Genomic DNA, 27,268 nt, shown 5'->3' with positions numbered 1-27,268 from the left:
GAGAAAGCAGAGGTATCTGTGGATATTCTCAGTTCAGTCAGAGAGAAAAGGAGACATTTCTACCAGGCTGGGCCTGGGAGAGAGTTGGAAAAGAACGTAAATAATTCTCTCTCTTGTTGTTCACATTGTTATATATATATGTTCTGCCATCGTGTGTCGTTCACTGTGCACCAATGGTGTGAGGTGTTTTTACTTTAAGACCAATGAAATTGGTCCGCACGATGTTCTCTCTAAACAGAGCAGTGCATTTGAAATAAATCAGTTTTCTTCTCGCCTTCTGAACTGGAGTTCTTTCATTCCCGTCCTGCCTCAACAGCGACAGGTATCTGTCATGCTGAGCTCCCCTACCTTCCTCTGAGGCCAAAGCTGGCCTTCTTCCTCACAGAGGAAAGCCTTCGTGCTCCTGATGGCTCCCAAAGAGCAGCCTGCAGCTCCCAGTGCTGGACAGAGCAGCTCTATCACCAGCTTCATACTACACATGGGGATACCGAGGTGGTTTTTTGCTCCCTCTCCCCAGGCCAGGGATGCAAATGGACGATAGCCCAGGTCTCCTGGCTGCCTGCCACACTGCAGCCGTGGGGTGGTGCCTCCTCACACAGGAAGGGTGGTGCAGGGCTTCTCCTACCTTTTGTTTTCCAATGCAGATGCCTCCTTAGGTGCTCGGCGGATGCAGAATTTGAAGCTGAGCATGCCTTTGTTCTCCAGCACGACAGTCTGGGTCTTCTTGGTGCCCTTGATCATGGCTCCGAAGTCGATGGGTGAGGCAGGCTCAATGCTGTACTTGCTGTACACAGCTTTCGCCGACACCCTCACTGGGACGTCGGCGAGAGCCTGGCCTCTTCCACCTGAGCTGGCATCTATCACCTGCGTCCACAGGAAGGGTGGTAACCAAAGCAAAGAGGCCAGCCTGTACCCCAGCCCCCAGCCTCCACCCCAGGCCTCCATCCCTTTACCCCTCCCTGTTTAAGCACCTCCTCCAGAGTCAGATTCTCAGCTCCACTTCGGAAGCCTCCCAAATGGTTTTGAAAGCCTTTGTTTGTGTATGTAGGAGAGAGGATTCTCCAGTTAAAGCCCTCCTTCCATTAGACACCTATCCTGTTTACGCTCCCAGAACACCGTGTGATAACGCAGCCTGGCCCAGGCAGCTCACCTGGCAGTACAGGATGGGCTTGTTCTTGAGGACGATTTCACTTTTGGGGTGGAAGAGCATCTCAATATTCACACTAGGCTGGGAGGCAGTCAGCATGCCTGACTGAGGCTCAACAGTGAAGTAGGATGCCAAGTTTTGCATCCTGGGACCTGCACCCTTCACTGTGAAACTGGGGAGAAAGGGAAGGAATGGAGATCTCTGCAGTTAAAAGTATAAGTGCCACCAGCACAGCCAGGACTTTGCATAGGACCAGAAAAAAAGAAAGGGAGAGTCCAGCTCTGCTCAGGGAATCCCGGATCTTGACAGAGAGTGCAGACAATCACGAGGTTGCTGCAAGAAATCTTGGCACTGAAAGTTTTCCTTCACTCCTTTACAAAGTCTCAGAAAGAGAAAGGAGGTGACCGTCAAAGAAAGGCAATGAATCTCAGCATTTCAGTGGCTGAAATGTTGGGGCTTTCCTTTGGGCGCCAGCTGAGCTGTGCAGAACTGTTGGTTTGGGGCTGGATTCTCTGGTAAAAGAATTGATATTAGAGAGCCCAGGGTTTGTATTTACCACGAGGCAGCCAGCATGGAAACAGGTTCTAGCCATTCACAGAGGGAGAATTCAGGCCTGGGAACCTGAGGAAATGCTCACTACCAGGCAGCTGGACTCACCTGTACCCAACGTTGTATACCCCTTCGTTCGTTAAAATCACGACTTTCTTCACATTATCCCGGACATTAATGGTTCCAAATTCCAAGCTTCCATCTGGAGCTGCAGAAAACCCACAGAGTGAGGTCAAACATGGTATTTGTGAGCTGCTGCAGAATACACCAGGTCACAAACTACACGGAGGTCTCGGCACAAAACCCTTTTCAGCAAGTTTCCATTCTTGGAAGTGTTTTCCAGCTACTTGTCTGCCCTTTCTCTTCCCACTCAAACTATCTGCAGGCTCAGTAGCTAAGGAGCCCGGCTCCCATTTCCTCGCTTCCGAGCACAAATCCAATTACTTTAGATGCTGTGCTGAGCCTGAGGGGGTTGCTGACTGCCTGTTCACGTCACTGTTGTTTCAGAGCCCCCAGATCCAATCTGCACAGGAAGCTGCACACTTCAAAGTTCAGAGGGGAGAGACTTAAGGCTGTCAGTGCCCTGACAATGCTTTATGCCACACAGCTTGTAGGGTATGTGCTTTATGTACCCATGCCATCCTTGCATGCTGTCCCATCCCATCCCATCCCATCCCAACCCATCCCAGTGCTTTGGTCACCCAAAGGTAATGCAGTGCACCTGGACTGCTTTGTTTGGGAGGCATCCACTGACCTTCAGGCATCTCGATGCTCAGAGAAACATCATAGACCTCTGCAGAGATTTTGATGTTTTCAGCCTGAACAACCCCCAGGATGTTTTCTGTATCTGAAACCTGAGGCAGCAAGAAACAAACACTGTTCAGATGATTCTTTTGGTAGACAGCCTATAAGTCCTTGTCTCTGCTGGCTGCTTCCCCTGTGGCTTCCCTGGCTTCACAAGCGTTGGAGGACTCCCAAGCTTTGCTAACCTGTTCATCTCATGGGCTGCCCCAGCAGGATTCTGCTGCAATAAAAAACCCTATCAGCCCAGCTCTGCACTCTACAGCAGGGAATGCTCTCTTGGAGAGGCACAGAGATGTAAGAACAACCACAAAAAGTGTGACGTGTCTCAGAGCAGGTGGCATTGACAACCCTCTCCAATCACCTAGCACCTTCTTTGAAATGCAGCCCCTAAACCATGGAGAACAAAATCCCAGGGGGAGAGTTTGCTGCACTATGCAGGAGCTTCAGACAAAGTCCAATGTGGAGATCACGCTGCAGGCTGCACAAGCAAACAACAACCTTCAAGCACCCACAGGGCAAGGTTGTGGAACAGGCTCAGGCTGCAGCGTCTGGTTATCTGGGGGGACGTGGATGCACTGCACGTTCTGCAAACGCTGTGTAGAGGCAGAAGTTGGGGTCACAGCACCCTTGTTTCTGTCAGGTGCAGCTCTTCCTGACCCTGCCCCCAGCAGCACACGGCTGCTCACTGTGCCCTGCTCTGCCAGGCAGGGCACAGCCCCTCTCACCTCTAGTCGGAGGGTCTTCTCAATGATGCCAATCTGCCCGGCCTCGAAATGCACTGTCACTTCAAACTCTGAGCGGGGATCGATGGTGCCGTTATCTTGGGACAAGGAGAAGCCCTCAACGTCATCCAGCCCACTGAGCTGCCAGGCCACGGGCAGCAGGGTGTTGTTTCTCAGGAGCAAGGTCCTGCTGTCAGTCCTGCAGAGACAGGAAGGCACTTGGCATCAGCTGCTGGATGGCCACACCAGCCTCGCCACTGAATGCACCTTGGAGCAGCTCCATCCACACCCTGGAAACCAGAGTCAAACGTTTTCTCTTTGTCACAAGTCTTGGAGTGCCTGTGGGATGACTGACCTGTACCGAAATAGCTTGTCAAAAGACAGCTCCAGGGGGCTGACCTCCAGCTTCACGTGCACCCCATGGCAGCACAGGCTGAAGACCACTGGGTCCGGGTTCTTCCCAATGCTGCAGATGAGTTTGTCTTCCAGGAAGCCAGGGGAAGTGGGGTATGCCCAAATGGTCAGCTCCTGGAGCCAGCCCCACAGGAAGAAATCAAAGAGCTCTGTGTGAGAACAGGAGAAGCAGCCCCTGGGCACTTCTACAGTGCCTGCCCTGCCTGCCCTTCTCCTACCTGCTTCTCCTTTGGTTTCAGTGCCATGCTGGGAGGGTCCAAAAGGAACGTCTCCGCTCCCCCAGCATTCTCAAAGGAGAACTGGACCTCTATGTCCGCGGGGGAGTTGTTGAGGATGGTTAAATTCTCCGAGTTGCCGGGACAGTTCTTGGCCTTGTACCTGTCCACAAAAGGGGAAAAGGCTGCAGAGCAGACTGTTGCCTTTGCCACACAGCAAGGAGAGCACCATGTGTGCCGGATCGGTCCGTGTCTCACAAACGGGACGGGACCCTGACTGGTCGCAGACTTAGGATTTATTATCTGTCTGTATCATACAAACAAGAAGCAAGAGGCACAGGAAAATAACAACATCCATGTAAACACAGACCACAGATAAGATGGCAGCTTATGTAAAGCCTTTATCTACATATTCTTTGAACCAAGAGCATAAAAGAAAAGGTCTAAAGTCATTATACTCTAACCAATTAGAAAAGGACCCACGTGGGTTTAACATTAACAAAAAGACTTCTATGAACCTCAAACAATACACAATAATTTATAATTTAAGATGGAAACTTTTTCTATATTTGCAAAGCATATATCTAGGACTTTTCACATCTTGAGCTAAGAGTAAGTTCTTGTTCTTTCTTGTTCCTTATGAGAAATATAAATGTATTTACTCGGTTCTTAACTTCCTAGCTTTCTCATGAGAAGGTTTAGAAATGTCCTAGCTTTTCTCAGCTTTATGTCTACTTTCTGGGGCCTTTCTGCACTTTCTAAAGTCTTTTACCTTTTAATATTCCTACACGTGTGCACCCAAGGAAGTGATGCTGCAAGACCCTGCTCTAACAAACAAGTGAGGGAAATGGATCCCAGTCAGGGGCATGGGCGTGTGCTCATCCTTGCCCTACTCTGATGCCTTCCCCTGGACTTGGTGCCTCCAGCCCAGAAGCCTGATGATGCTCAGGCCACTGCAAGAGTTTTTATTACAATGTAAATTCAAAGGTGCCTAGAAAAATAACACTACACCAGGCACGTGGGTTCTTTCCCCTTCTTTTTTGAGGGGCCTTCCCTGCAGGGTCCCTAAAGAAAGGCTTTTGAAAAAAGAGTTTAGCTAATTTCTTTCATAAAAGTCATGAAACTGCTGTGGATTTTATGGGTTAGCTCAAAATCTGAGAAAGCATCAATTCCCAAGAGGAATTGAGGCAAAAAGATAACAAATGATTCTTCTCTCAGGTGTGGAAACCACTTTGGAGTGAAAGGGTTAAAGAGGCAAAGAGAAATCCCAGACCATCCATCAGTCTGGCTAAAGATTGTCTGTTTTTTAAACTATTTTGATTTCATTTACTTGGGTTGTCAAAATAGCCCTAGCCCTCCAGAGCTCCCATGGAGACAAGAACTAATGTTAAATGTCATTAAAAAGAAGTGACAGTAAAATAGAAATACACAATAGCTTCAATGACAAGTGTTCAGGCAGACTTTATCCAGCAGTGAGGATGCAAGGTCATTACAGGAAAATGTAATTCCTGCTGTACGTTACCCCCAACACCTACTGGCAGGTCAATAATAAAGTCTTATTAATAATGACAGATTAATGAAAGGTTTACAAAACCATCTACAGAATGATTGCTCAATCAGGCTACCTGCAGAGCTCAAAGCACTTCAAAAACCACCATAAAGTTCATTTCCTAAGGGGTGAAGCTGAGACGTGGAGGGGGACAGAAGCTGCCCCCCAAGTCACCTTTGGACTGGCAGCAGCATGCGGCTCTGGCCACCAAGGCGGCCACCAAGGCACCCACTGGGTAGGCAGAGCAGCTCCTCCAAGGCTCATTTGCCTCTTGTCTGCTCAAGTTGACACATCTGTGGTCCTTCAAACCCATGTGTCTCCCAGGACTCTGCCGGGGACTGCCCTGGGTTGTGCCACCAGGACAGCCTGTCTCTCCAGGCGTGTCCACAAAAGTACAAGGCCCAGCAGGGAGCACATACCACTCTCTTGATTTCCCACACAGCAGCGGCCCAAAGTGGAATCGCTTTGTGCTCTCAACATATTCCTTGAAGATGACTTCATCTTCCTTCACGGTTTTCCTCCACTGTGGAAACACCACCCTGGGCACTTCCAACACAGTGGCGCGGAGGCGGATGTGAGACGTGGGGCCTTTTGTCACCTGGAGAAGGACAGAGAATTCAGTGGAGGGTGCAGGTGACATGTGCTGCTGTGCCCAGCCTGCTGCCTGCCCCAAGAGCTGTGGCACCTCTATGGGCAGCAGCACATCCACGTCACCCTGCGGCCAGCGGGCACTTTCAAAGCACACGTCAAACGCCGTGGTGTGGCTGGGGGGCAGGCTCTTCATCAGGCCCAGGTCCACGCTGAAACCTGGAACAGATGAAAACAAAGCAGCTGAGATACACGAGGAACACGAAATGTGCCATGAGCACGTTAAGGCCTTACAGGTGTCCTGGCTGAGAGGTCTGGGGAAAGCCCCACGCCGTGCTGTGACCTGGATAAAAACTTGGAGTGCACCTGAACACCCCTCAGACACAGTGAGCCACTGTGATGGAAGTGCAGCCTTGCCTCAAGGCCTCTTCTGGAAGCCTCTTTTGATCCACCAGAGGATCTCACAGGCTGTTTCCTCAATAAAGGCTGACCACAAGTGCTGTGACACTGTGAACTCCAAACAAAGCATTTCCAAAACACAGCAGACCCCACTGGTTGCCAAAACAAGCCCACAGAGTGCCCAAAGAAGCTTGATGCTCGTGGGAGCCAAGGGCAGAAGATGCTGAGAGGTCACCAGGGTGATGAGCCCATCTGGCCCCTGCACTGAAGCGTTAGGGCAATCACAGGCAGGCCAGGAGAGGTCCCTGGGCATGGCTGGCCAGGAGAGTTCTGCTTCTAGAGCTCCCAGCAGGGGCACTGAGAAGAAAAAGCTCAAAAACCTCCCCAGGTTCAGTGGCTTCAGCTAATCTGTCTGAGACACCTCCTTCAAGGCCACAGGAAGGGTCTCCAGCACTGCTTACCTGTGTCCTGCAGGACAGATTCATCGACCTGGAAGGACACTGGCATCTGCCCAGGGTTGCTGATCTCCAGAGTGCTTCTCCCAGTGAAACCCTTTAGGACAGTGCCCATGTCCAGAACATACTCGGGCAGCTCAACTCTGCAAGGAGGAGTAAGGACAGTCCTTAAACCACAGCCTGGCTGCATGTCCAAGAGGACAGCCATATTTAAAGTGGCTATTTCTTTATTCACTGCTGTAAAAACTCAGCTCAAGCCCATGAAACCCATGGCCTGACCACCTGGCAAAGAGTTTGGGAAGCCAGGAGGAATACAGATGCTAGGTTGTATCAGCTACTAATGGTACCTGAAAATAAAATTATTTAAAATGGCCACAGCTGCTCTGCCATGAAAAACCAGCACAGGTGAGTCCACTGGTCCTCCACTGCTCTCAGTGAAACTGCTTAGCCTGGTGTACAGCCTGAGCCTGAAATTGTTTTGGGCCTAGGAATATGATTTGCCTGCAGAGGAAATCTCCTTTGTTCTGCAACCAGATCGCATGATCTGTTCTGCAGAGCTTCTGCTTCCTGAATTGAAGCCTCTGGTGCTTGTGCTGCATCATGATGGTGCAAAGGGACCCACCAAGTTACCTAGATAAGTCCTGCCATCCCACCAGGATTCAAACCATCTGATTTTGGGGTTTTAAAGGGTTTGCTGACATGTGTGGTTCCCTTCTCCTTTTGTTGAGTGTGCTCTGTTAGTTGGAACCAAGACATCAGCTGGGAGCTGTCTGTTTCAGAGCTAGCCAGCAGGGACAGAATTTATGCTGTCTGGAAGGGCGTGAAGGTCTGCACTGGGTCCCCCAGCTCCAGGGACAGAACCCCACACCTGTGGGGAGCTGAGCAGTCCAAAGCTCAGCGTGGGGCTGGGGAAGGGAGGACACTTTGCTGCTCCCACGTAGCGTGTCACAGCCACCGGGACCAGACCCTTTCTGGAGTCCAGGCTATTCCCAGCTCTGCAGGCCCAAGGAGCTCTCAGGAGAAGGGGACACGGCTGGGTGCTCCCCACGGGGTACCTGGAGATGGGGATGGGAGTCCCTACTCACTTGACAAGACTCTGGCACAGCTGCTTGTCAGGGAACCTGCTCTTCGGGGGATGGCATGTGAGCTTTTTCTGCAGCTCCAGAGCAGCCTTCTCTATCAGCATCCTCACCGTGTTCACCTGCAGCTGAGGGCTTGGCTGAGGAAAGGGAAGACAGTGGCTGCTTAGCAAAGGTCCTTCCCAAGGCCCAGCTTGCACCTGAGAAAGGATCCCACCCTGCTCCAGTTGAGAGGGGGTGTGGGGTCCTCCTGTCTGGCTGCTCAGTGTCTGTGACACCTCCTGCTCTCTTAGGCAGGACCTCATCTCCAGGGAAGTAACTCCAGCATCTTTGCCTGCCCAGACACTGTTAGCAAAGCTGCTCTGGCCAGGCAGACAGACCAGCCAGGAACCTTCCAGAGCTCCAGACACTGGCCTGCCCCCAGCCAGTACCAAGGCAGCTTGGACAAAAACTGTCTTGAAAGGGAACCAGGACCAAGCTGGTGCCTCCTGGAGATGAGCACCGCCAGCACAGCCCCAGGGCACAATCAGGCAGCTGCTGTTAAGGTCTGTAACTCTGGCAGGGCTTGGGTTGGGACCAACAAACTCCCCAGCAATGACCTGCATCTCCTTCAAGGCCCCATCCCTGGAGCATGGCCCTCAGAACCTCTCCCTGGGGTAGCCAGGAAGCTGGTGCAGCCCCAGAAGAGACCATGACCAGAGTGGCAGCCCTAGGGGCAATGCTGAGGTGACACAAGGTTGTAGGTGGGCAGGGAGGTCCCAGGTGCCATCAGGGCACCGGGAAGGTGCTGTGGGCTGCAAGGGGCTCAGGTGACACGGGGAGGGTGGCGTGTGCCAAACGGGGCTGCAGCTGTTCTTACTACAGTGCCAGAGCCAAGCACACGGAGCTTCAGGTCCTGAGTCTTTGGATCCCGAGTCACCGAGGTCTGAGTCTTTGGAGTCTGAGTTGTCAGGGTCTGAGATTTCAAGGTCTCAGTCTTCAGGCTCTGAGTCTTCTGAACAACTTTTGATTTATTCCTCTGACTGTACTGTTGCAGGTGTTTTACATGCTGTTTCAGTGGCTTCTCATCTTTTTCATTTTCTGAAGGAAGAAAACATCCACAAAGAGAAGTGTGAGCAAAGTGCCAGTCCCATTTAAGCTGGCAAGTCCCCACCTCCCAACACTGGTTTCTTCCAGAAAGAAGCCCTCAAGCCATCTACGGGAAGTGGATGCTGCTGCTGCTCTCTGAATCCTCACGTTCTCTCCCTCCCCACAGAGGAGCATCTCGTCCCCTGCAATGTCACACAAATCCAACCCTGCCTGAAGCCCTGCCAGCCCCTCTTACAGCTTTCCCAAGCCCTTCAGTCTAGCCGTCATCCTTCAGGACCCTGCCAGATGTGCTGGCAAGCTCTGCAGGATGGTTCCTGGGACAAAGCCCACATGGGATCCTCTGCTCAAGACTCATGAAGCAACCAGGGGGCTTGACTTGGTCTGGGAGTCCTGCAACCCTCCAGGCTCGGTGGAGGTTGGCATGAGCTGCCCCATGGGCATTTGGTAGGGAACAAAACCAGAGGGGCCCTTCCTGGGGGCAGACAGGCAGTGCCCACCTTTGGCGTTCCAGGGCAGGTTCACAGTGATCATGGGAAAGGACGCTTCTCCTTTCAGGAGGATATTTTTTGGGTCCAGGTCACCCACTTTAAGCTGATAAATCCTGCTGAAAGCTCCTGGTAATCCCGGCATGTAAGAGAATTTCAGCACTTGCTTCTCGCCAGGTGCAATGGAGCCCTGCAGGGACAGGAGAAGAGGGAGGGAATGCATCAGAGTGTTTGATGGGAGATGGCTCAGGGGACAGACAGGCTGAGGACACAGAGTCTCATCTAGAAGAAACCATCAGACCACATCACCTGTGTGATAAATGCATTACAGTGCTGGCTTTCACAACTCTTAGAGTAAATACTACGTGGTTTATAATGCTGACTTTTGTAAAAGAAGTTTTGCTAAAGTTTAGAGTTCTTTTAATGCGAATGTTGTGTTGTGATACCAATGTTGGTGAAGAGTTGTTGTAATATTAACATTTAACATTTATATAATGTTAAATTATAACATAGATATAATATATATAATATTTTATAACATATATTAAAAGTATATAACACACATAGATACAAATTATATCATATTAGTTTATAACATATATATAATATTAAATTTAACATTTAATAGTGAAGGAATGGAAACCTGTTGAATATGTTGAAAAGTAACAAATGACCACCACTAGGACAACTGCACATGCTCCATAAAGGTGGGACAGAGGAGGAACTATGTTAAAATTTTTGAATATATATAACCATTTGTAAATATGTATTAGGCTGATGCAATACCCAGGGGATATAAGGGGTGCTGCTGTGTGGACTGGTGTGCCTCTGGCTGCAGCTAAGCTGTTAACGCTGTTAAAGCTGTTAGCTAAGCTAACCCAGCGCTGTTACTTCTGCTTTATTGACTTTGTCCCCTATTGTCCCTTATTAAATTTTCTTTAAATTTTAACTGGGGAGTGGCTGTTGTTTCTCACAGCTTCCACCTTCCTTGTGCCCAAAAGGTCAAGCCTCCGACCCCGGGGTGCCGTGTGTCCTCCCCAGGGCTCACAAGGCTGCAGCCCCAGCACAGCCTGATGCCAGCACAGCTCTGCTGCTAATGGGCTTTGCCCTCTGCCAGCAAGAGCCTGCCTCATCAAAAAAAGGCTCTTCTGCTGCTGCTGGGGAGGAGAAGTCCCTGCTCTCAGCAGGGCCAGCAGCTCCTCTCGTCCCGTGTAGGAGACAGGCATGCAGAAATGGCAAAGCCAATTGGCTTCCTCTTCCCACTGCAAGAAGGGACAAAGGCAGGAGTGCTGCTTCGGCTCAAAGACATCCAGGCAGGACGGAGAAGCTTGGGCAGTGGTGGGATGCTGCTAATCTTTCTCCTTGCTCTTCCAGCCCCGCTGCTCCCTGGCCCCCTCACTGCCCCACAAAGCCGCTGCACAGCAGCAAAGCTGGAGGAGGCAGGGAGCAGCAAGCCTAGCAAGGGACACGTAAGTGGTGCTCAGCTGGCAGTGGGGAGGCAGGGCCAAGGACAATGTCCTGTGTGATCACACAGCCTGGCTAAGGTGACCCTCAGAAACGCTCCAGTGCCAGCACAGACTGAGACCTCAGCCGTCGGGGTCCCCAGAGTGACTGTGAGGAACCAATTAGATTTTTAGTTATGCCTCAGCATCTGCTATAAATCCATTTTCTGACATGGGGTGAAAAATTACTGTAGAGGCTGTCCACGTGCTGGGAGCCCTAACACATCCCACGTGTAAAGGAGGCTGCTGGCAGACAGTGCAGGCAGGCTCCGTGTCTGGGGGGCTGCAAGCGACCTCCCCCTTGGAGGCGGGCAGACCCCGAGCCCAGGAGAACTTTGCCCATCTGACCAAGTCTTCCTAAAAGGGCTGAGTTATGGGAGTGTGAAAAACACGTTCACTCTACTGTGAAGATTTAAAAAGTTTAATAAAGGACAATAAGAGATAAAGACCCCAGAGCAAAGGTTATTACAGGCGGGTGCCTGTTCTCTTTGGGGATCCCCTTAAATACCTTTGCCCTTACATCAGCCTGCTGCATATTCATAACCCTTATGCGTATCCATAAACTAGTTTACATTTTCCAGGAACTATTTTACATGGCCCCTCCTTGGGTCTGCATTTTTAGGGCATGCGTGTTCCTTGGCTGGGGTTTGGCTCCTTCTCTTTATCCCTTCCAGTTCGGGCCTTGGTCCTCACTGCCTTCTGAGGATGAGTGCTGATCGTTGGCAGATCTGTACAGGTGTCCTCATCCTGTGTTCAGTGGATGTTATCCCATCCAAGCAGGCATTTTAACACAAGCATAGCTATTTCACTACTATGTCTAAGCTTAAGTAGCAGCAGAAATACAAACTACATCTTTATAAGAGAGTGACTTTAACACCACACATATAAAATCCATTTAAATATGTGGTATTCACATTCTCTGAACAGAGAGAGACATGATTCTCTCTCCCAGGATTTTTCCGGGAAGTTGTGAGACGCAGTGAGAAAGCTCAGAGAAAGAAGAAAACAATTCTCTCTATTTGCTGCCCCTGTTGTTTGGCATGTGTGGAATGTGTTATGGAAATTGTTTAGCAAGGAGGGATTTGTTAATTAGACACCGGTGATGGTTGTTTGGATTGATTGGCCAGTTGGGCCAAAGCTGTGTCGTGACTGTCTGGAGACAGCCACGGGGTTTTCTTTAGTATCTTTTTACTATGATATAGTTCTAGTACAATATAGTATAAGATGATAGAATAGAGCAATTATTCAGCCTTCTACAACACAGAATCAGAGCGCGTTACTCCCCGCACGGGGGGGTCGCGCTCGATATTAATATTTGCGAAAAGCCAATATTATAATTTGTATCTGTAACAGGAGGAATCTTAGCACATAAAAGCAGCTACCACTGACAGTTTTCCCCTACCATTTTTGGTTATTTTTTGTTGGGCTGGGAGCACCTGGAGGGCCTGGCTCCCTGCAGAGCCACTTCTTCCGTGTCTACCCTGCTGTCGCCGCTTCCCCGCTCGCCACGGCAAGCTGGCGCTCCGCTGACTCCAATAAAAACATGAAAATGGATTTCATATGTGTCATGTTCAAGTAACTTTGTTGTAAAGATATCGTTTTTATATCTGTTGTTAATTAAGCTTGGTGAAATAGCTGATTTAAGTGTGCTTGGGTTAAAATGCCTGCTTGGATGGGATAGCATACGATGAACATATGAAGACACCTGCTACAGATCTGCCAACTATCAGCACTCACCGTCTTGCAGACAGCGTGGGCCAGGGCCAAAACTGAAGACAATGACAAAAAAGGACTGAAACCACAGCCAAGGAATCCACATGCTCCAAAAAGGGCAGATCCAAGGAGGAGCCATGCTAAGCAACTCTTAGAACATGTAAACTAGTTTAGGGAAAAAGTTTCCTATGCATTAGAGTCTATGAATATGCAACAGGCTGATGTAAGGGAAAAGGTGCTTAAGGGGGATCCCCGAAGGTAACAGGGTGCTCTTGGCTGAGTGCCAAGATGCACCCGGCTGTAATAACCTTTGCTCTAAGGTCCTTGTCTCCCATTGTCCTTTATTAACCTTTTTACACGTTCTCAGGAGAGTGAACGTGTTTTTCACAGCGCGGCTGGCAGCACACTTGCTCCATCTGCCCAGCAGGACGCCGACAGAGCCTCCCAGGGTTCCAGCGGTAACGCTCTGTCCCTGTCCTCTGTTACTCTCTCCGTTTCTCATTGTCTCTCTCTGCTCTCTCTTCTATCCCTTTCTGGTCAGGACCATACCCTCTCTTTATCAATACACAATTTTCAGATATAGTACTTGCTGCGTTTGTGCCTTATTTTTGTCCGAGAAATCTGCCAAAAAGAATTCTCCTCTACTCCCCTGACAGCAGGACAGGACAGTGACCAACACACTCGTGCCTCCCGCCGGTGTCTGCCTCTGACAGCAGAGCCACCCACCAGCCACGGCCGTGGGGGAGTCTATCAGGAGAGCCCTTGTTTGACCTTCTCTGCCCCCAGCAGAAATGGCTTACAGCCCTCTCTCTCTCATGGCTGGGTTTGTGTTTTCCCCTCTGACTTCTTTCCCCCTTTCCCCGCCCCTCTTTTTTCCCTTTAACACTCTCCTGGGCCACCTGGCACAGGGCTGGGGTCGGTCACTTGTGCTACTTACAGTGGTGGGCTTGACCAGAAACACGCCAGGCAGATGCTGGCTTGCAGGGCTAGGGTTTAGCACCCACTTGAATTCAATCCTGCCAGTGTTCTCCAGGGTGACCGTGCTGTGACCAATTTCGTTAAACATCTGGAGAGAAGGCACAGGAGCGGGAAGTTACAGACCCAGGCCTGCTGCTGGGAATCTCCTTCCTCTCTCCTGGGGTTGGAAGCAGACACATCGTGGGAGCAGGGACCAGGGAGGAGATGGGGGCACTTGGGAACCTGGGGAACCCCCAGGCACAGGGCACCTGCACAGGACCAGGGAGCTCTGGCAGCACACAGAGGTGTGGTAACAACCATGTGAGGGCCAGCAATGAATGAACCAGGGGACACAGGCCCTCTGCACTCTGAGGGGTCACCAACAGCCAGGAGAAACAGAGACAGCACCGAGGCATTCCAGGAGAAAAGGCACCTGCATGCAAGTATTGGCAAGCAACACCCATGCAACAAGGGAGTCACACAGGGCTACACAGACAGGGCCAGCAGCTGGAAATATCTGTGGGCTTTCAACTGGAAAAGAGTGAAGAGGGGATTATTCTGGGACAGTCTCTCCAGCTATAGTGACAGCAAGCCCAACTTCTTCCCTGGATTATTTGTGGATCAAGGAAGAGCTTTGGACAAGAGCATCTCCTTGGGGGTCAGGCTTGAGGCGTGGATCAGCAGAGGGATGTCTCAGGGACACACCCCTCAGAGCACCCTCACTGGGACCCTGCCTGGCCCAGGAGGCACTGTTAGGTACCCTGAAAAAGAGGCATTCCCAACATTTTTGGAGATGGCCATTCTAAACCAGCTTGGATGCCGGGTGTGTCCCTCAAAGGTTGAACTTCCAAGCCCCAGAGCCAACAAAGGGGCTGGGAAGGGGAGGGAGCCCTGGGCCGAGGTGGGCAGGAACCCGCTGGCCGTGGTTCTAGGGCAAGGAGCTGTGCCAGGGGCCGTGTGTGGTACCTGAGAGCCACAGTTGATCTCCTGGAGGCTCAGGGAGTAGCTGACGCGTGAGGCGATCAGCCCCACCTCGTAGGTGGGGCCTCCCTCCACGTGGCACAGCGCCTTCACACTGCCGAGGACGTCGCGGTGGCCGGAGAAGCTGAAGGAGACCTTCTGGCTCTGTCCTGGCTGCAGCACACCTGACAGCGGCAGGATGCTGAAAGCCTGGATGGAGGACAGCAGAGACTGAGGTGTTGAGCACGGACATGGATGCAGAAGAGCATCTTGGAGCAAAGTGCAGCTGTAGCCAGAGGGGCCTATTCCCCAAACACAGCCGGAATCACCCTGATCTCATCCTGCTTCCGTGCCACTGACCAGTGGAGGGACCATGGGGAAAATCTTCTCCCATACTCACGGATCAATGCAATAACTAATACACTACATTAAAGTGAACCGGGATGTCTCCTGGCAGTAGAAATTCTCTCTGATGCACAGCTTGCCTTTAAAAAGCATTTCTTACTGCTTTTAGAAAAGGAGGAGACTCAGAGTGAGAGCTCTTGGAGCTGAGCAAAGGACTCCAGCCCAGCTCATCTGGCTCCTGAGGCTTTTCCCCTCTCTCTCTGATTTATAGCCTGCTTTCTCCAGGTGCCTCAGCAAAAGCTCCTGCGCAAATTTCCTATGGACCACCTGATGAGGTCCAGGGGGAGCAAAGCCCTCCATAGGTGCTGCACAGCATCCTTGGGCAGCCCTACATGTCCTGCACGGCCTCTCCAACAACCAGTGGCTTCAGCAGCACTTGGTGATGGGCCTGGAGGGACGTGAGGCCCCTCTGTGGGCAGTGCTGAGGGCCACCAGTGGGAGTGGGAGCTACAGCCCTGCTTGCCACACTGACAATGGGCAAGTGAGACAGATTCCCTCTTCTCCGCTTCGAGGGGAGCGTGCGGTACATCCACGGAGGACGCGATTCCTGCCAACCCTAGTGGGAGGTGAGGGGCTTCAGGAGCTTGTGGCAGCACCTGAAAAACAAGCCATTTTCTACGCCAGGAGCAAGAGACAGCCACGTGGCAAAGCCTCGGTTTGTAAGACAGCTTCAGGGCCACCAGTGCAATACCAGCTCTCGGGTGAAAGCAGAGACCTGGAAACAGGTAGTCTGGCTGGGCTGGGAAGAGGGTACATGGAGATCAGGACTCAGCACTGCTTGCTCTGGGAAGGAAGCTGGAGGTCTTAGCATCATGATGCAGATAAAAGCCTCATCTTACATTGTGACGAAAACCAGGCCAAAAAAAATCCCACACTCAACACAGGTCTGTAGGATCTGAGCAGGCTTCTCCAAGGAAAACTGTCCTGTTTCTCCCTCCCACACACCCCATACCCAGCCACAGGCACTGTCAGGGCACAGGACAGCAGGGCAGCAAAAGGGGAGGTCAGCACGAGCGTGACTTGGTGGTGGCAAGCTGGGGAGGCAACACAAGCTGTAGGTTTACAAGAAAATCTACCTCTGCTCCTAAAGACTGGGCAAAATCCTGCATTTCTTTCAGGGCTCTGCCTGCCTCCTCCTTTCTAATCTTGAATCTCCTTTTATATGCCGAGCAATCCAAAGAGGTTCTCTGCTCCTTTGGTGGCTGGGGTTTGAATTTAGGTGGGTAAAGCTCATATCTGGAAAACAACAGAACTGTGAACAGGGACCTGCAGTGGGAGGGAGGAAGGGACACCTGCACGAGCAGCTCCTGGTCAGGATGCAGCCCCTGGGTGGGTGCTGGCCCGTTGAACTGAGAAATGGTTTGATCCAGCCCTTCCCACTCCAGGCTGGAGCAGGTCTGTTCTAAAGGCAGCCCAGGGATGACACTGAGGGAACAGTGGTGCAGCAGCTGCAACTGCTTGCATTGAGCAACTAGAGAGGACAGGGATTAACACCTTGTGGGGATGCAAAAAGCACAGTGGGAGAGGGAAAGACAGAGAAGGAAAGCAGAAAGGTGAGATTTGAGGCACCGAGGGGCAGACCCGGCCAGTGACGAGCCAGCCCAGCAAACCCCAGGGCCCAACGCCAGAAACTCTGCAGCTCCACCAGGTATTTATCAGGAATGTTTCCCTGATAGTGCTGGGGGGCTTGGTTGACATTTTCCAACACTCCCAGGTGACTCAGGTCACATTCCCCATTTTAAATTGAAGCAGGTGCTCGGGGCAACTCTGCTTGTGTTTCTAATGGCACGTGAGGGACACAGTCGAGCCGTGCCTGCCTGTCACCCTGCTGAGCTGCAAGTGCTCCCCACACAGCCAAACACGACCTGGGTGCTCCATTCCCAGACAGGCATTCAGGGCCTGTAATGACCTGCTCCCCAAAGATTCACTGCCTTTAGCTTTGTGGCTTGTTACCTAAGGCTGGGTTTCATTTCTGGATGAGGGGCAGTCTCACCATAACCCCCAAGAGATCCCTAATCATCTCTTCCACTGTCTTTAGTTTTAATGAATGGTTTGAAGCAACTTCCCAGGACTATGGTGCCCAGACAACGACATTTTTCACTCTAAAGCAGAAACTCTTTGGGAGGCAGGGATAGGAGATGATGTGATGAACAAGTCCTGCTGTCAAGCAGTTCAGAACCCATAAGGGACATGTTGCAGGGGAAAAGTCAAAATGAGTAACAAGTGTCACAAAAAAAAGGGAGTGAAGAATGAAAGCTGACCCCTAGGAAAGAAATCGTTCTGCCAGTAAAGGAGTTGTCTCAGAAAAGAAGGAAAGGGAAGGTAACAAGATGTTCAGCATCAGCTCAGGCACCAGGTAGCTCTTTCTCTGGTGTTGGGACTTTCTGGGCATCCTCCAGCACAATGCAAGGGAGGAAGGCAAGGAGCAGAGAGCAGCTCCTGCAGAGAGGACCCATCCCAAAGCAGAGGGGCCAGAAGGGCCTCCAGCAGCACTGTGGGAGCTGGGACTAGGAGCCTTCATCAAGGTGGACATTGCCTCAGGCCACAGAGGTCTGAGAAAGCAGCTTTCACCCCAGCTTTCCTTCCCAGGGGAACCACTGTGGGGGCTAGGCAGCACCAAATTGGTGGAAAACCTCTTCCCTGAGCATCCAGCCTGACCATGGCTGGTCAGTGTTATTTGAGCAAGGAAAAGCCAGAAGCTGACAGACTTGTCAGCTCCTAGGCAAACAGCTTTGTTCTTTGCCAAGTACAAACAGGGCACCAGGAAGAAGAGCTTCAGGGAGAGGGCAAAGGTGCACATACCCCAGCTTGTCCACCGGACGCAATGACCAGCGGTACTTGACGGGAAGAGAGCTGCAGCTGGTCATCTCCAGAGAGCGCACTTCTTCAGTGCCACCCGCAAACGCCAGGGTGCTGGGCTGGATTTGGAGATTCGGGAAGTGGGCTTCTCCCCGAAGGGCGATGTGGGACACCGAGGAGGTGTCAGTGAGGCAACAGGTCTTGGTGTGGAGAGAGCCTAGGAAAAGGACACAAATGTCCATTTAGGCACCAATTATGGCATGACTCCTGGTGTGAGTATCCTGGTAGGATGAAAGTGTGATTGGAGTTTAGCTCTTTATTATCTGAACTACAGCTCACCGAGAAGCTGCACGAGGAGTTAATCATCACTTAGCTCCCTTCGACACCAATTCCAGACTGTAGCCTTGAAAATGCCCACTCTTAGCCCTGCTGAACACTGCAAGCTTGTCTCTCTCTGATGGGGAGGAGCTCCCTCACCTGCCCCAAACCAGCACCAGTTATCTCTCAGTGATGAGTGTGCACCCAGACCGAGCATTTACTCTGAGAATTCAAGCTGCAAAATTCCCTGTAAAGGCTGCCAACACTCCCACCGTTTTCAAGATACATAAACAGTGAGTCAACATGAGTTCACATCCATGCTGGCCACTGTGATTACTGTTGCTTTTCTTGTTTAATTTATTCAAAAGGCAACGTAACAAGTGCCTCAGCGGTGATGCAGGGTGGGGAGGAATCAGCTCACAAAAGGTAATTAGTTTTCTTAAAAAGTTCATTAACTTCGTTGTTATGGGGTTAGGGTTTGAGTGAATTTTCCCCTTGGTCTGGGAAGGGGGATAGGGGTTTTGGGGGGTTTTGGCTGTGGGGATGGGGTTTTCCATTCAGGGTTTTTTGGGAGCTGTGCTGTGATACCGTGGGCGGTTGTGAAGTCGGACTTGAGGTTTGGCAGGGAGGAGACCTTCCTTTCCTTCTGCTCGGGGATTGAAGGTCGGCCGCGTGCTGCTGCAGGAGGTTGTGTGCTTGGCCCCGGGACTGCCCTGGCTGCGGCTCAGCACCGGGATCCAACCTGTCTTCCTTTCCCTTTCCCTTTCCACTTTCCCCTTTCCCCTTGCCTTGCCTTCCTGCCTTGTCTCCTTCCTGCCTTCCCTGCCCTGCCAGAGCCCACAGCTCCTCCTGCCTGTGATCATAACTACACCAAAGGGGAAAACCAGTACTTGGCGGGTTGGAAACTTCTGTTATCGTGCTGTTGTTTGTGCCAATATATTCTAGTAAAGAACTGTTATTCCTTTTCCCATATTTTTTCCTGGAAGCCCTGTGATTTCAAAGGTGTAGTAATTTGGAGAGAAGAGGTCATCTTTCCATTCCAGGAAGTTTCCCGCCTTCCTTGGCAGACATCTGTCTTTTAAACCAGGACAGGGACACCAGAAAACACTGACTTTCTATTCCTTGGTTCTATCTGATCCCACAATGGCAAAAGGCTACCTGAGGCACCAGCAGCCCTGGAGTTCACACCCTGAAGAGGCTGCTGTGGCAGACCATGAGTGAGGGATGCTTTTATGTTCCAGTGCTCCATTTTGGAACGCACAGATGCCCCACGCTGTGTCCAAGCCCAGGGAGCACTCACCAGAGGAGGTGTCCTTGAAGTAGAGCTTCTTGAAGTGTGTTGAAGAGCTTGTTGAAGTGTGTTGAAGTCTTGAAGTCTTGAAGAGCTTGTTGAAGTGTGAACTCCGTCTGGTGACACACCCCCTGCCATGGCGAGCACAGAGGAGGAAATGGCTTGGTTAAAGGGAATTAAAGCAAAGAGGAAATGCCTTGGTTAAAGGGAATTAAAGCAAAGTCTTGGCTGTCGTGGCTTGGGGGTGTAAAACCTGGTGTCAGGGCAGGTTTCAAATCAGCACACCGCCATGTGCTCAGCACAGTGCCCGTGTGGACAGGAGGCAGCTAAAGCCAAGCGGCCAGCAGCCAACAGCCACTGATGGGGCTTTGGGCACAGGGCAGGCAGGAAAAGCCCCCGGGTTGCTGGTGGTCCCATGAAGGACCCTGAACACACACCCAGACATGGTTCCGTGCCTCAGTTTCCCCATCTGTAAGGTGATGGACATAAAGGTGTCCCCACAAACCTCTGTAACCAGCCTTTCCTGCTTTGCTACTTCCTAGCTGGAACTGGTGCTCCCATGGAGGAGCTTTCTCCGGAGCTTTTGACCCACACAATCATTACAGACAGAGTTTTGAGACATGAAGCCAGGGGAGCCCCAAACACCCTCTGAAAAGAGCAGCAACAGTTCTACACAGTGGACAGATGAATCCTAGAGGAAAGGACCAGCTTGTCACCAGTGCACCAGCTGGCACAGCCAAGAGCAATAGCTTAAACAGCCAAACAAGGGTGTCCTGAATCTAGCACACCACCTCACCTGTCCTTGAACTCAGCAGACAGGCTCCAGAAGTCACCAACATCCACTGAAATCAGCACTTGAAGCTGCACAACACTCACGAGTTTATTTCATGGCTGATGCCAATCAATGCCCACTGTGTCTTTTGGTTAAAAATCAAGAACTGTGCCTTCTGTTGTATTCACAGGACTGCCACTGGCTCTGCTCTGCACCTCTCAACAGAGGCACAGGCCCTTGCTCAAGGAGAAAGCTGCTTATGTAATAAAACCCCATGACCAATCTGGGGGAGGGACAGAGGAGAATCAATTATTTGATGGTGAAAGGTTCCCTCTTGATTTCCAAAGTAAAAAAGCAGCACTTTTCCTCCAAAACCAAAGCCAGCATACTTGTTTCTCTACTGTGGGCAGACCTACTCACCACTTTTCTCTTGCTAAGTAATAACTTTCTTTTTCTTAATCCCTGTCCTTCATCTCATTGGTGTAATCCACTGCAGACTGCTTTGATTTCTTTGCTGCCTCGATTCAGTGCCTCCCAGCAGCAGCAGCCTAGCTCCAAAGCTCCAGAGCAGCCAGCATCAGCTCTCCTGCTTACCCTACGTTATCCTAGCAGCACGTGGCTCAGGCTAGCAGGGACAAGCCCTCATGTGCTGTGGTCCTGAGGACTGAGCTCTGCCTCCCCTGTTATCAGCCCTTCTCCCTTCTGCTGGGCCAGGATTATCTCTTGCCGTGGCACCAGCCCACGGGATGACGCCCAAGTCCTTGGGACAGCTCCTGCTGCACAGCTCCCTGTCTCCCACATCAGCCCTTTCCCAGCTGTGGAAAGGAGGTAGCGGAGCACTCTGTGCACAGGAGCTGGGAGCACGGCTTGTGCCCCACAGCATGGCCGTGAGAGGTGAGGCGGGGCTGCTGCTGCCCATCTGGGATGGATTATTAACAAGATTTTTTACAAACACTGCTGCTGGTGCAGAATCACCCAGGCTGGCCCACCTCCAAAGCCCTGGGGACCTTGCTGGGTGTTCAGGGGGGACATCCCAGAGCAGCTACTGCCCAAAGCTGATCCATCCCACTGCCTGCCATGGCCCAAGGCAGAGGGAGATCCCTGCAGGGAGGAGTCGTTCCAGCTCCAGGTTACCCACACAGGGCAGGAGGCATCCTCACGCTAAGGCAATTCCAGGATCAAAGCAGAGATTAAGACCTCAGGAAACACCTGCACAACCTGCTCTGCTCAACCCCAAAATGAGGTAGGTGGGGGATGTCCCAGAGACAGCCACAGATGTGCCCACCAAGCTCCCAGAGTCCTTACTTGATAGTCAGGATCGCAGACATAGGAGATCCAGCCACACTGAACTGGAATTCTTCCTCAAACGTCCCCAGCACGCTGGCACTGAAGGAGACCTGAATCGTCTGGGTCCCACCAGGTGCAATGATGCCTTCCTCGGGCGCAAACTTGAAGCAGAAGCCCACGTTTGCAGTTGAAGGGATATAGGTGAAGGGAGCATCAATAGCTCCTTGGTTAATCAGCTTCACCTGCAGCAGCAAGAGAGCAAAATGGAAATACATGTGGAATCTTCCCTTCTGGTGAGTTGTTGTCTAATGATGCAATTCACACCCAGAAAAGGCAGAGGATGCTTTGTGCTGCTGAATGGCAGAAGCAACAAAAAAAAACACAACAGGACAAGTTCTGCCTTTGGGTTTTCATGCAAAGCCGTGGTAACTCCACAGAAGTGGAGTCCATAACCCTGGGGTTTTCCCATGGACACAGAGCACTCCACCTCTGGTCAGCATCACCAAGCTCATTCAGACCTGGCCCTGAGAGCAACGTGGGGTGATTGCAGCTGCGTGGTGAATCACCACAGAGCTGCTGCTGCCCCAGCCAGCACAGCTCCAGCAGTACCATCTACTCATTCACCTTTTCCCACGTCATGAAAACAATACATTGATAATGAGGGATCAGCATCTAAATGTATAGACAGCACCATCTTATGGTAGGAAAACTCAGCGTGTCTTTCCCTTCCACAGCCAAGCTTTTGAAAATGTCTGGCATGATGCAGTGCCTCATTTTCCACCTCTTTCAGTTGCTCTCTCTTTTTTTTGGTTTTTTTTTGGTTTGTTTTTTTTTTGTTTGTTTGTTTTTTTTTCAAACTTGACACTATTGTGGGGGAGGCAAATAGGTAGAAAAATCCTTTGCTTTATTCCCAGGAGCACTTTTCTCTTTCTGGAGTCAGAGATGCACCAAGGTGAAGTGTGGTGAGGGACTGGCCAGCAAGGGAAAGAACTCCCAAGCCCTTTGCAAGGGCCAGCACTGAGCCAGGAAGCTGGATGGCTTTCCTGTGGCTTCCAGGAATAAGCAGGAGACACTTGACTGGAAGCTGTTTGCAGTGGACTGAAGCTCAAACACAGCCAGGTTGTTCCAGCTGCTTCTGAGCAGCCCAGTACAAAGGTGCCTTGTGTCTGCCACTGCCACAAAAGCCTCTGAACATGCAGCTTTTTGACCTAGTGTTGGTTTCACATGCCAAGGGTTGTTCTGCAGGAAGCCTCCCAGCTGATCCCCAGAGAAGGGACTGGGGCTTCATGAACAACAGACACACCTTCCAGACGGCCCCAGATCTGAGCAGAACATCAAATATTCCCTGCTCACAACTGCCCAGGTTGGCAGGAATTCCACAGCCCCACCAGGAGCCATCAGGATCCATCCCAAGCCCTGCTGCTCACCTCATAAACGTGGGGGGTGTTGACAGAAATGTTCCCAAAGTTCAGTGTACGACAGCTGAGTTCAACCAAGGGTCCTTGGCCTTCCCCTGTGAGGCGCAGGGGCAGCCTGCTCTCACAGCCTGGGGAGAGATGTCCATTTCAGTACAATAATTCCCTCCGTTACACTGCATTTTCCAGGCTGCCTCAATGCTAGTCCCTGACTCTGAGCTGGATGCAACCAGCTCCTGATGCTGCAGGAGAAGATATGGACCCTTCTGTTCCCTCAGGAGATAGCCCTTGCGGCTGACTTGCAATTTCTAACCCATTCCTTGGGCTGGTTTCCAATCCTAGCCACCAGTCTGCTGAGTTTCAAACATCTCTGATGTCCTCTAGTGACAGGCCAAGGAGTAACGGGTAGAAATGGAAAGAAATTTTTGAGAGGGTGGTGAGACACTGGAGCAGGTTCCCCAGGGGCGCTGTGGAGGTTCCAGCCCTGAAAGTGTTCAAAGCCAGGCTGGATGGGCTTGGAGCTCCCTGACCTAGTGGGAGGTGTCCCTGCCCAGAGGCCTTTGAGGTCCATTCCATCCTGAACTTACTATGATTCTGAGGTTTCCTTCCCATGCACTTAGAGGAGCTCTGAATTCCATTTAGTGCAGGCACAAAGCTCATGAAGAGTTTGGCAATTGCCAAACTACCTGGCCCAGAAGCACACGACTTTGTTGCCAAAGTCCTCAACTTCTGGCACTCAGCATTGTGTTCTATTTCCACAGACTGAGCTGCAAGGTGACAACTCCCACCCAGGGACAGAAGCAGGTGCTGGCCAAGGGTGCTCCTTCTGCAAACACCCAGGGCTCAGCGGGGCTCAGCCACTCTGGTCTGGCGGTGTCTGGGCAGTGGGAGTGATCCAGGGTCAGGGAGCACATTTCTAACTCAGCTCCTACCACCTGATGATGGAGCCATGTCAAATGGACCCATCCTGGAGGTCAGTGGTCTCTAGAGGGGCTTAGTGCTTGTTCACTAAAGCTGTTCTGCTCTGTAGCTCTTTGGCCTTTGAGGGAATGCTGGCAAAGCCATGGCATGAAAACCTCTCCCTGCACTGCCTGGGTTGTTCTGGGGTCAGTAACCCACACACGGCTGTTCTGAGCCCTGGCCTTGCACGGGAGACTCCCTGGGAGCTGCAGGGCCAGTGGGGATGTGCCAGCACTGCCCTGCTGACCAGGGACTCTTCCCAGCAGTTACAGGGGAGCCCAGTGGGCTCAGGCTTGCACCGTGGCTGCACTGAGGGTGAGAGAGGCAGGGGAAAGGAGCTGTACCTGAGATGCTGCAGTAAGCCACACTTTGGTACTCCAGTGCCTCTAGGGGTTTGAAGGTCACCTTGATTTCGGCCGAACAATTCGGCCCAATTTCTCCCTCCTAAATCAGAAAGGGACAGCAAAACATTTATCTTCAAACTTCACATTTCTTGTTTTCAACCACAGTCCTGCAAGCCTTTATTTAGAGCATCAGTGATGAGTGAACAACACAAAGAGCCCAAGGAAACACTCCAAACCCAGCTCAGCACACCGCTGGAAGCTCTCAATGCTCAGCTGATCAGCTCCCACTCTCCACAATATTGCTACTGCTCTGACACAAGCCCTTGGTCACATCATGCTGCTGTCAGCTACAGTGGGATGTAACTGCCACTGTGCACTGGTGGCTCTTCACAGGAAGAGACCATGATCCCCTTCCTTGGAAATAAAACTATTTGTTTAACCTGTTTTGAAAGGAAGCAGAGGTGGGGATTATTCTGGGGTTTACTCCAAGATGAGAAGGGATTTTGCTCTGTGAAGACTCCAGGCATTTATTGTCTCTCCCAACGCCAGGACTCAGAATCAGGGCTCTGGTTGGTGGGAGGATGTGGTGGTTTGCTTGCACATGCAGAAAAGGAAAAGGTTTTCTGTCTGTGTGTGCAGGAGAACTCAAAAGGCCCATTTAAACCTTCCACCCTTGTGTCCAGGCTCTCAGAGGACACTGGAAGGGACACTCAGAAATAGTGCAAGGCGTGGTTACAGGAGGGGATTGGCATTTCTGTGATCAACCTTGGGCTGGATTTGGCCTCCTTTTCCCAGCCAACCATGGCAAGCCTGAGGTCAGTATGTGAAATGGCAGAGCTCCAACACCCTCTGCTGAACCCCAGGCACCACGGGGGAGCCCCTGCCTACAAGAACTGCTCCCTGTGGGCACTGCAAGGACACGCACAGAGCGCCCTTGAGCTCGAGCCCTGGCAGCAGAGCTCGGCTTTGTCAGGCTCCCAGCCCTGCCCTGAGCCTGCAGGGCAGAAACGCTTTTAGCAGCGAGCTCTGCAGCTGCACCAAAACTCCACATCCTTCCTCCCAGCACATCGGGCCAGCTGAGCATCTGCCGAGTGACCGCATCCGGGTGGGTGGGAGGAGGAAGGGGAGGAGGAGGAGGAGGAGGAGGAGGAAGAGGAGGAAAATGCAGCTACCACTTACCACTGGCTCAATGAAAAAAATGTCATCGGAGAACAGCATGGGGTCTTCTTGCACCTTTGCTATCTCCTCCTGGACCGTGTCGCTCAGGAGGGCAGTGTAATCTTCACAAGAGCCCTTCTCCTTCTCTGTTTTTTCCTCCTCCGTTAAGTTTTCCAGCCACGTGTCTGTCCACGGCTCCAGAAAACGACACTGCCTGCAGCCACAGGAGAGACAAGGCCAGCAGATAATTGAATAAGCCACATATTTGCAGAGGGAAGTGTGAGTGCAGGAGGGCAAAGCACTTGGGGCAGGAGCAGCAGCAGCTCCCCAGCAAAGGCTGACCCCAAGCCGTGGGGTCCCACACGGATCAGAGGATAACTTGCTGCTCACTGGCACAGCAGGTAGTTTTACTCCACACCTGCAAGCTCAGGAGAGGTTTCCAAAGCCAGCAGCCCTCAAGAGAACCTCCTGGCTCAAAGGTTCTGCCAAAACTGAGGGAGAATCCACCAGCCACTTCAAGTGGCTTTTCCTACCACTGAGCTGCTCAGGGGAGGCAGATAAAGATCTCGGAGCAGGACTTCCCTGGGAAGGGGAGACGAAGCGGGGTTGCAGCTACATGTTACCAGCATCACTCTTTGTTTCTTCCATTTTGGACCTGCCCTGTTCCCTACTCTGCCTTTCACAGGAGCATCCCAATGGAAATGGATGAATTCAGGCACCGCACCCCTTCAGTGACATTCAAGGTTTTATGCATGAAAGCAGAGGCTCTGAGAGGGGAAGGGACTTTGTTGTGCAGGAGGGAGACAGCAAACTCCTGGAGAGGCCTTTTCACAATCCAGAGCTTTTTGGGCCCCATCCCAGTGCATGGTAGCAAGAATGTCCTGAGAGGGAAAGGGTCCTGCACTATCTCCTCTCATAAAAAAGTCCTCTCTGCTCTGAGATCTCAAGAGCTGCTCTGACAGCAGGACAGGGGCCTTGGAGCTACAACCATGCCTAAGACTGGAAGTAAGGAAGAATAAAATGTCCTGGTGGCAGTCTAGGACACAAACTGGCACGAAAACAGATGTAATTGGGGAAAAAAAACCCCAAAAAACAACAACAAAAACAACCAAAAACAAAAAACAAAACAAAACCAAAACAAACAAACAAAAAAAACCCCACAAAACCAAAACCAGGTTGAAGTTTACTTTGGGGAAACCTAGTTGGTTCTGAGGGGACAGTGGATCACCTGGGGTCCAGGCTGAGGCAGGCAAGTGGGAAAAAATAGAAATAAACAGCCCAGGGAAGTAGCCAGAGAGGGTCATGGGGTTTTTTGTTAACACACAGAGTTTGTCTGGAAGTCAGACACTGTGTAAGGAGATAGAGAACACTGGAAAGCCAAGAAGCCCAGGGCACTAAAGGACCCTCTCACCAGCCATTCAGGTAGGCAAGGGTCGATCTCCTGGTCCTTTGCAGGCAATTTAAAATGGCTCTGGGGGCTGCAAGCGACCTGGCCCGCAGCAACCAGGGGCTTGCCACGGCAGTTTTGGCCCGGCGTTTTTTCAGTTTTTGCACAAGCAGGCTGAGCAGAAAGGGTGCAGCCACCCACCCTCCTTGTGTAGTGGCTTGTGTCTTTTTGCTGGTTGCGAGGTGCTTGCCTTTTTTTTTTTTTTTTTCTTTCTTTCTTCTTTTATATTTCCCCCAGCTATGGTTTACAAATGATGACAAGCCATTGCTGCTGCTGCTGCCAGCAGGAGTGTACTAACTCAAACAGAAGCTCCCAGGAAGGACGCAGCTCTCCAGGCCCCTGGCTGCAGGGAGGGTCTGAGCCTGGTGTTAATATCAGAGGAAGTGCAAAAGACACCTGCGTGTGGTGTGGGCAGGTGAATGATCTGCTCTGCCCGGTGGCAGAG

General features: G+C 51.5%; 2 protein-coding genes and 1 pseudogene across 2 annotated transcripts; all 3 read right to left on the bottom strand.

Moving 5' to 3' along the window:
* The window catches only part of LOC137466938 (zinc finger protein 850-like), a 466,234-nt pseudogene that overhangs the window by 40,133 nt on the left and 398,833 nt on the right, over nt 1-27,268 (bottom strand).
* Nucleotides 607-19,885, bottom strand: LOC137466958 (uncharacterized). The gene is made up of 18 exons (XM_068178552.1): nt 19,878-19,885; nt 19,450-19,571; nt 17,835-18,048; nt 16,109-16,268; nt 14,634-14,957; nt 13,648-13,776; nt 9,508-9,685; nt 8,781-9,001; nt 7,928-8,061; nt 6,849-6,985; nt 5,820-6,207; nt 3,855-4,014; nt 3,578-3,750; nt 3,226-3,421; nt 2,451-2,550; nt 1,805-1,904; nt 1,151-1,319; nt 607-864 (listed from the first exon to the last, which is right to left on the bottom strand). The coding sequence occupies exons 1-18, from the start codon at nt 19,883-19,885 to the stop codon at nt 622-624; spliced, it is 3,156 nt and encodes a 1,051-aa protein (XP_068034653.1). The 3' UTR covers nt 607-621.
* Nucleotides 21,455-26,024, bottom strand: LOC137466972 (hydrocephalus-inducing protein-like). Its single transcript, XM_068178563.1, has 5 exons — nt 25,993-26,024; nt 25,398-25,590; nt 24,219-24,318; nt 22,927-23,045; nt 21,455-21,741 (listed from the first exon to the last, which is right to left on the bottom strand). The coding sequence occupies exons 1-5, from the start codon at nt 26,022-26,024 to the stop codon at nt 21,514-21,516; spliced, it is 672 nt and encodes a 223-aa protein (XP_068034664.1). The 3' UTR covers nt 21,455-21,513.

Source organism: Anomalospiza imberbis, unplaced genomic scaffold (assembly GCF_031753505.1).
Source record: "Anomalospiza imberbis isolate Cuckoo-Finch-1a 21T00152 unplaced genomic scaffold, ASM3175350v1 scaffold_48, whole genome shotgun sequence".
Taxonomy (NCBI): Eukaryota; Metazoa; Chordata; class Aves; order Passeriformes; family Viduidae; genus Anomalospiza; species Anomalospiza imberbis.
Note: the sequence above shows the minus strand (reverse complement) of the source record. Positions and strands in the feature narration are given on the sequence as shown.

What these genes read in the sequence shown, in the direction of transcription:
- LOC137466958 (XM_068178552.1), bottom strand. An exon ending in TGAAACCAAAGGAGAAGCAG is followed by an intron (nt 3,751 to 3,854) that starts GTAGGAGAAGGG and finishes GGCTGGCTCCAG; the next exon opens with GAGCTGACCATTTGGGCATA. An exon ending in GAGCATCGAGATGCCTGAAG is followed by an intron (nt 1,905 to 2,450) that starts GTCAGTGGATGC and finishes GGTTTTCTGCAG; the next exon opens with CTCCAGATGGAAGCTTGGAA.
- LOC137466972 (XM_068178563.1), bottom strand. Translation starts at nt 26,024, where the DNA reads ATGGAAGAAACAAAGAGTGATGCTGGTAACAT. An exon ending in TTTTTTTCATTGAGCCAGTG is followed by an intron (nt 24,319 to 25,397) that starts GTAAGTGGTAGC and finishes TTTCTGATTTAG; the next exon opens with GAGGGAGAAATTGGGCCGAA. An exon ending in ACACCCCCCACGTTTATGAG is followed by an intron (nt 21,742 to 22,926) that starts GTGAGCAGCAGG and finishes TTGCTGCTGCAG; the next exon opens with GTGAAGCTGATTAACCAAGG.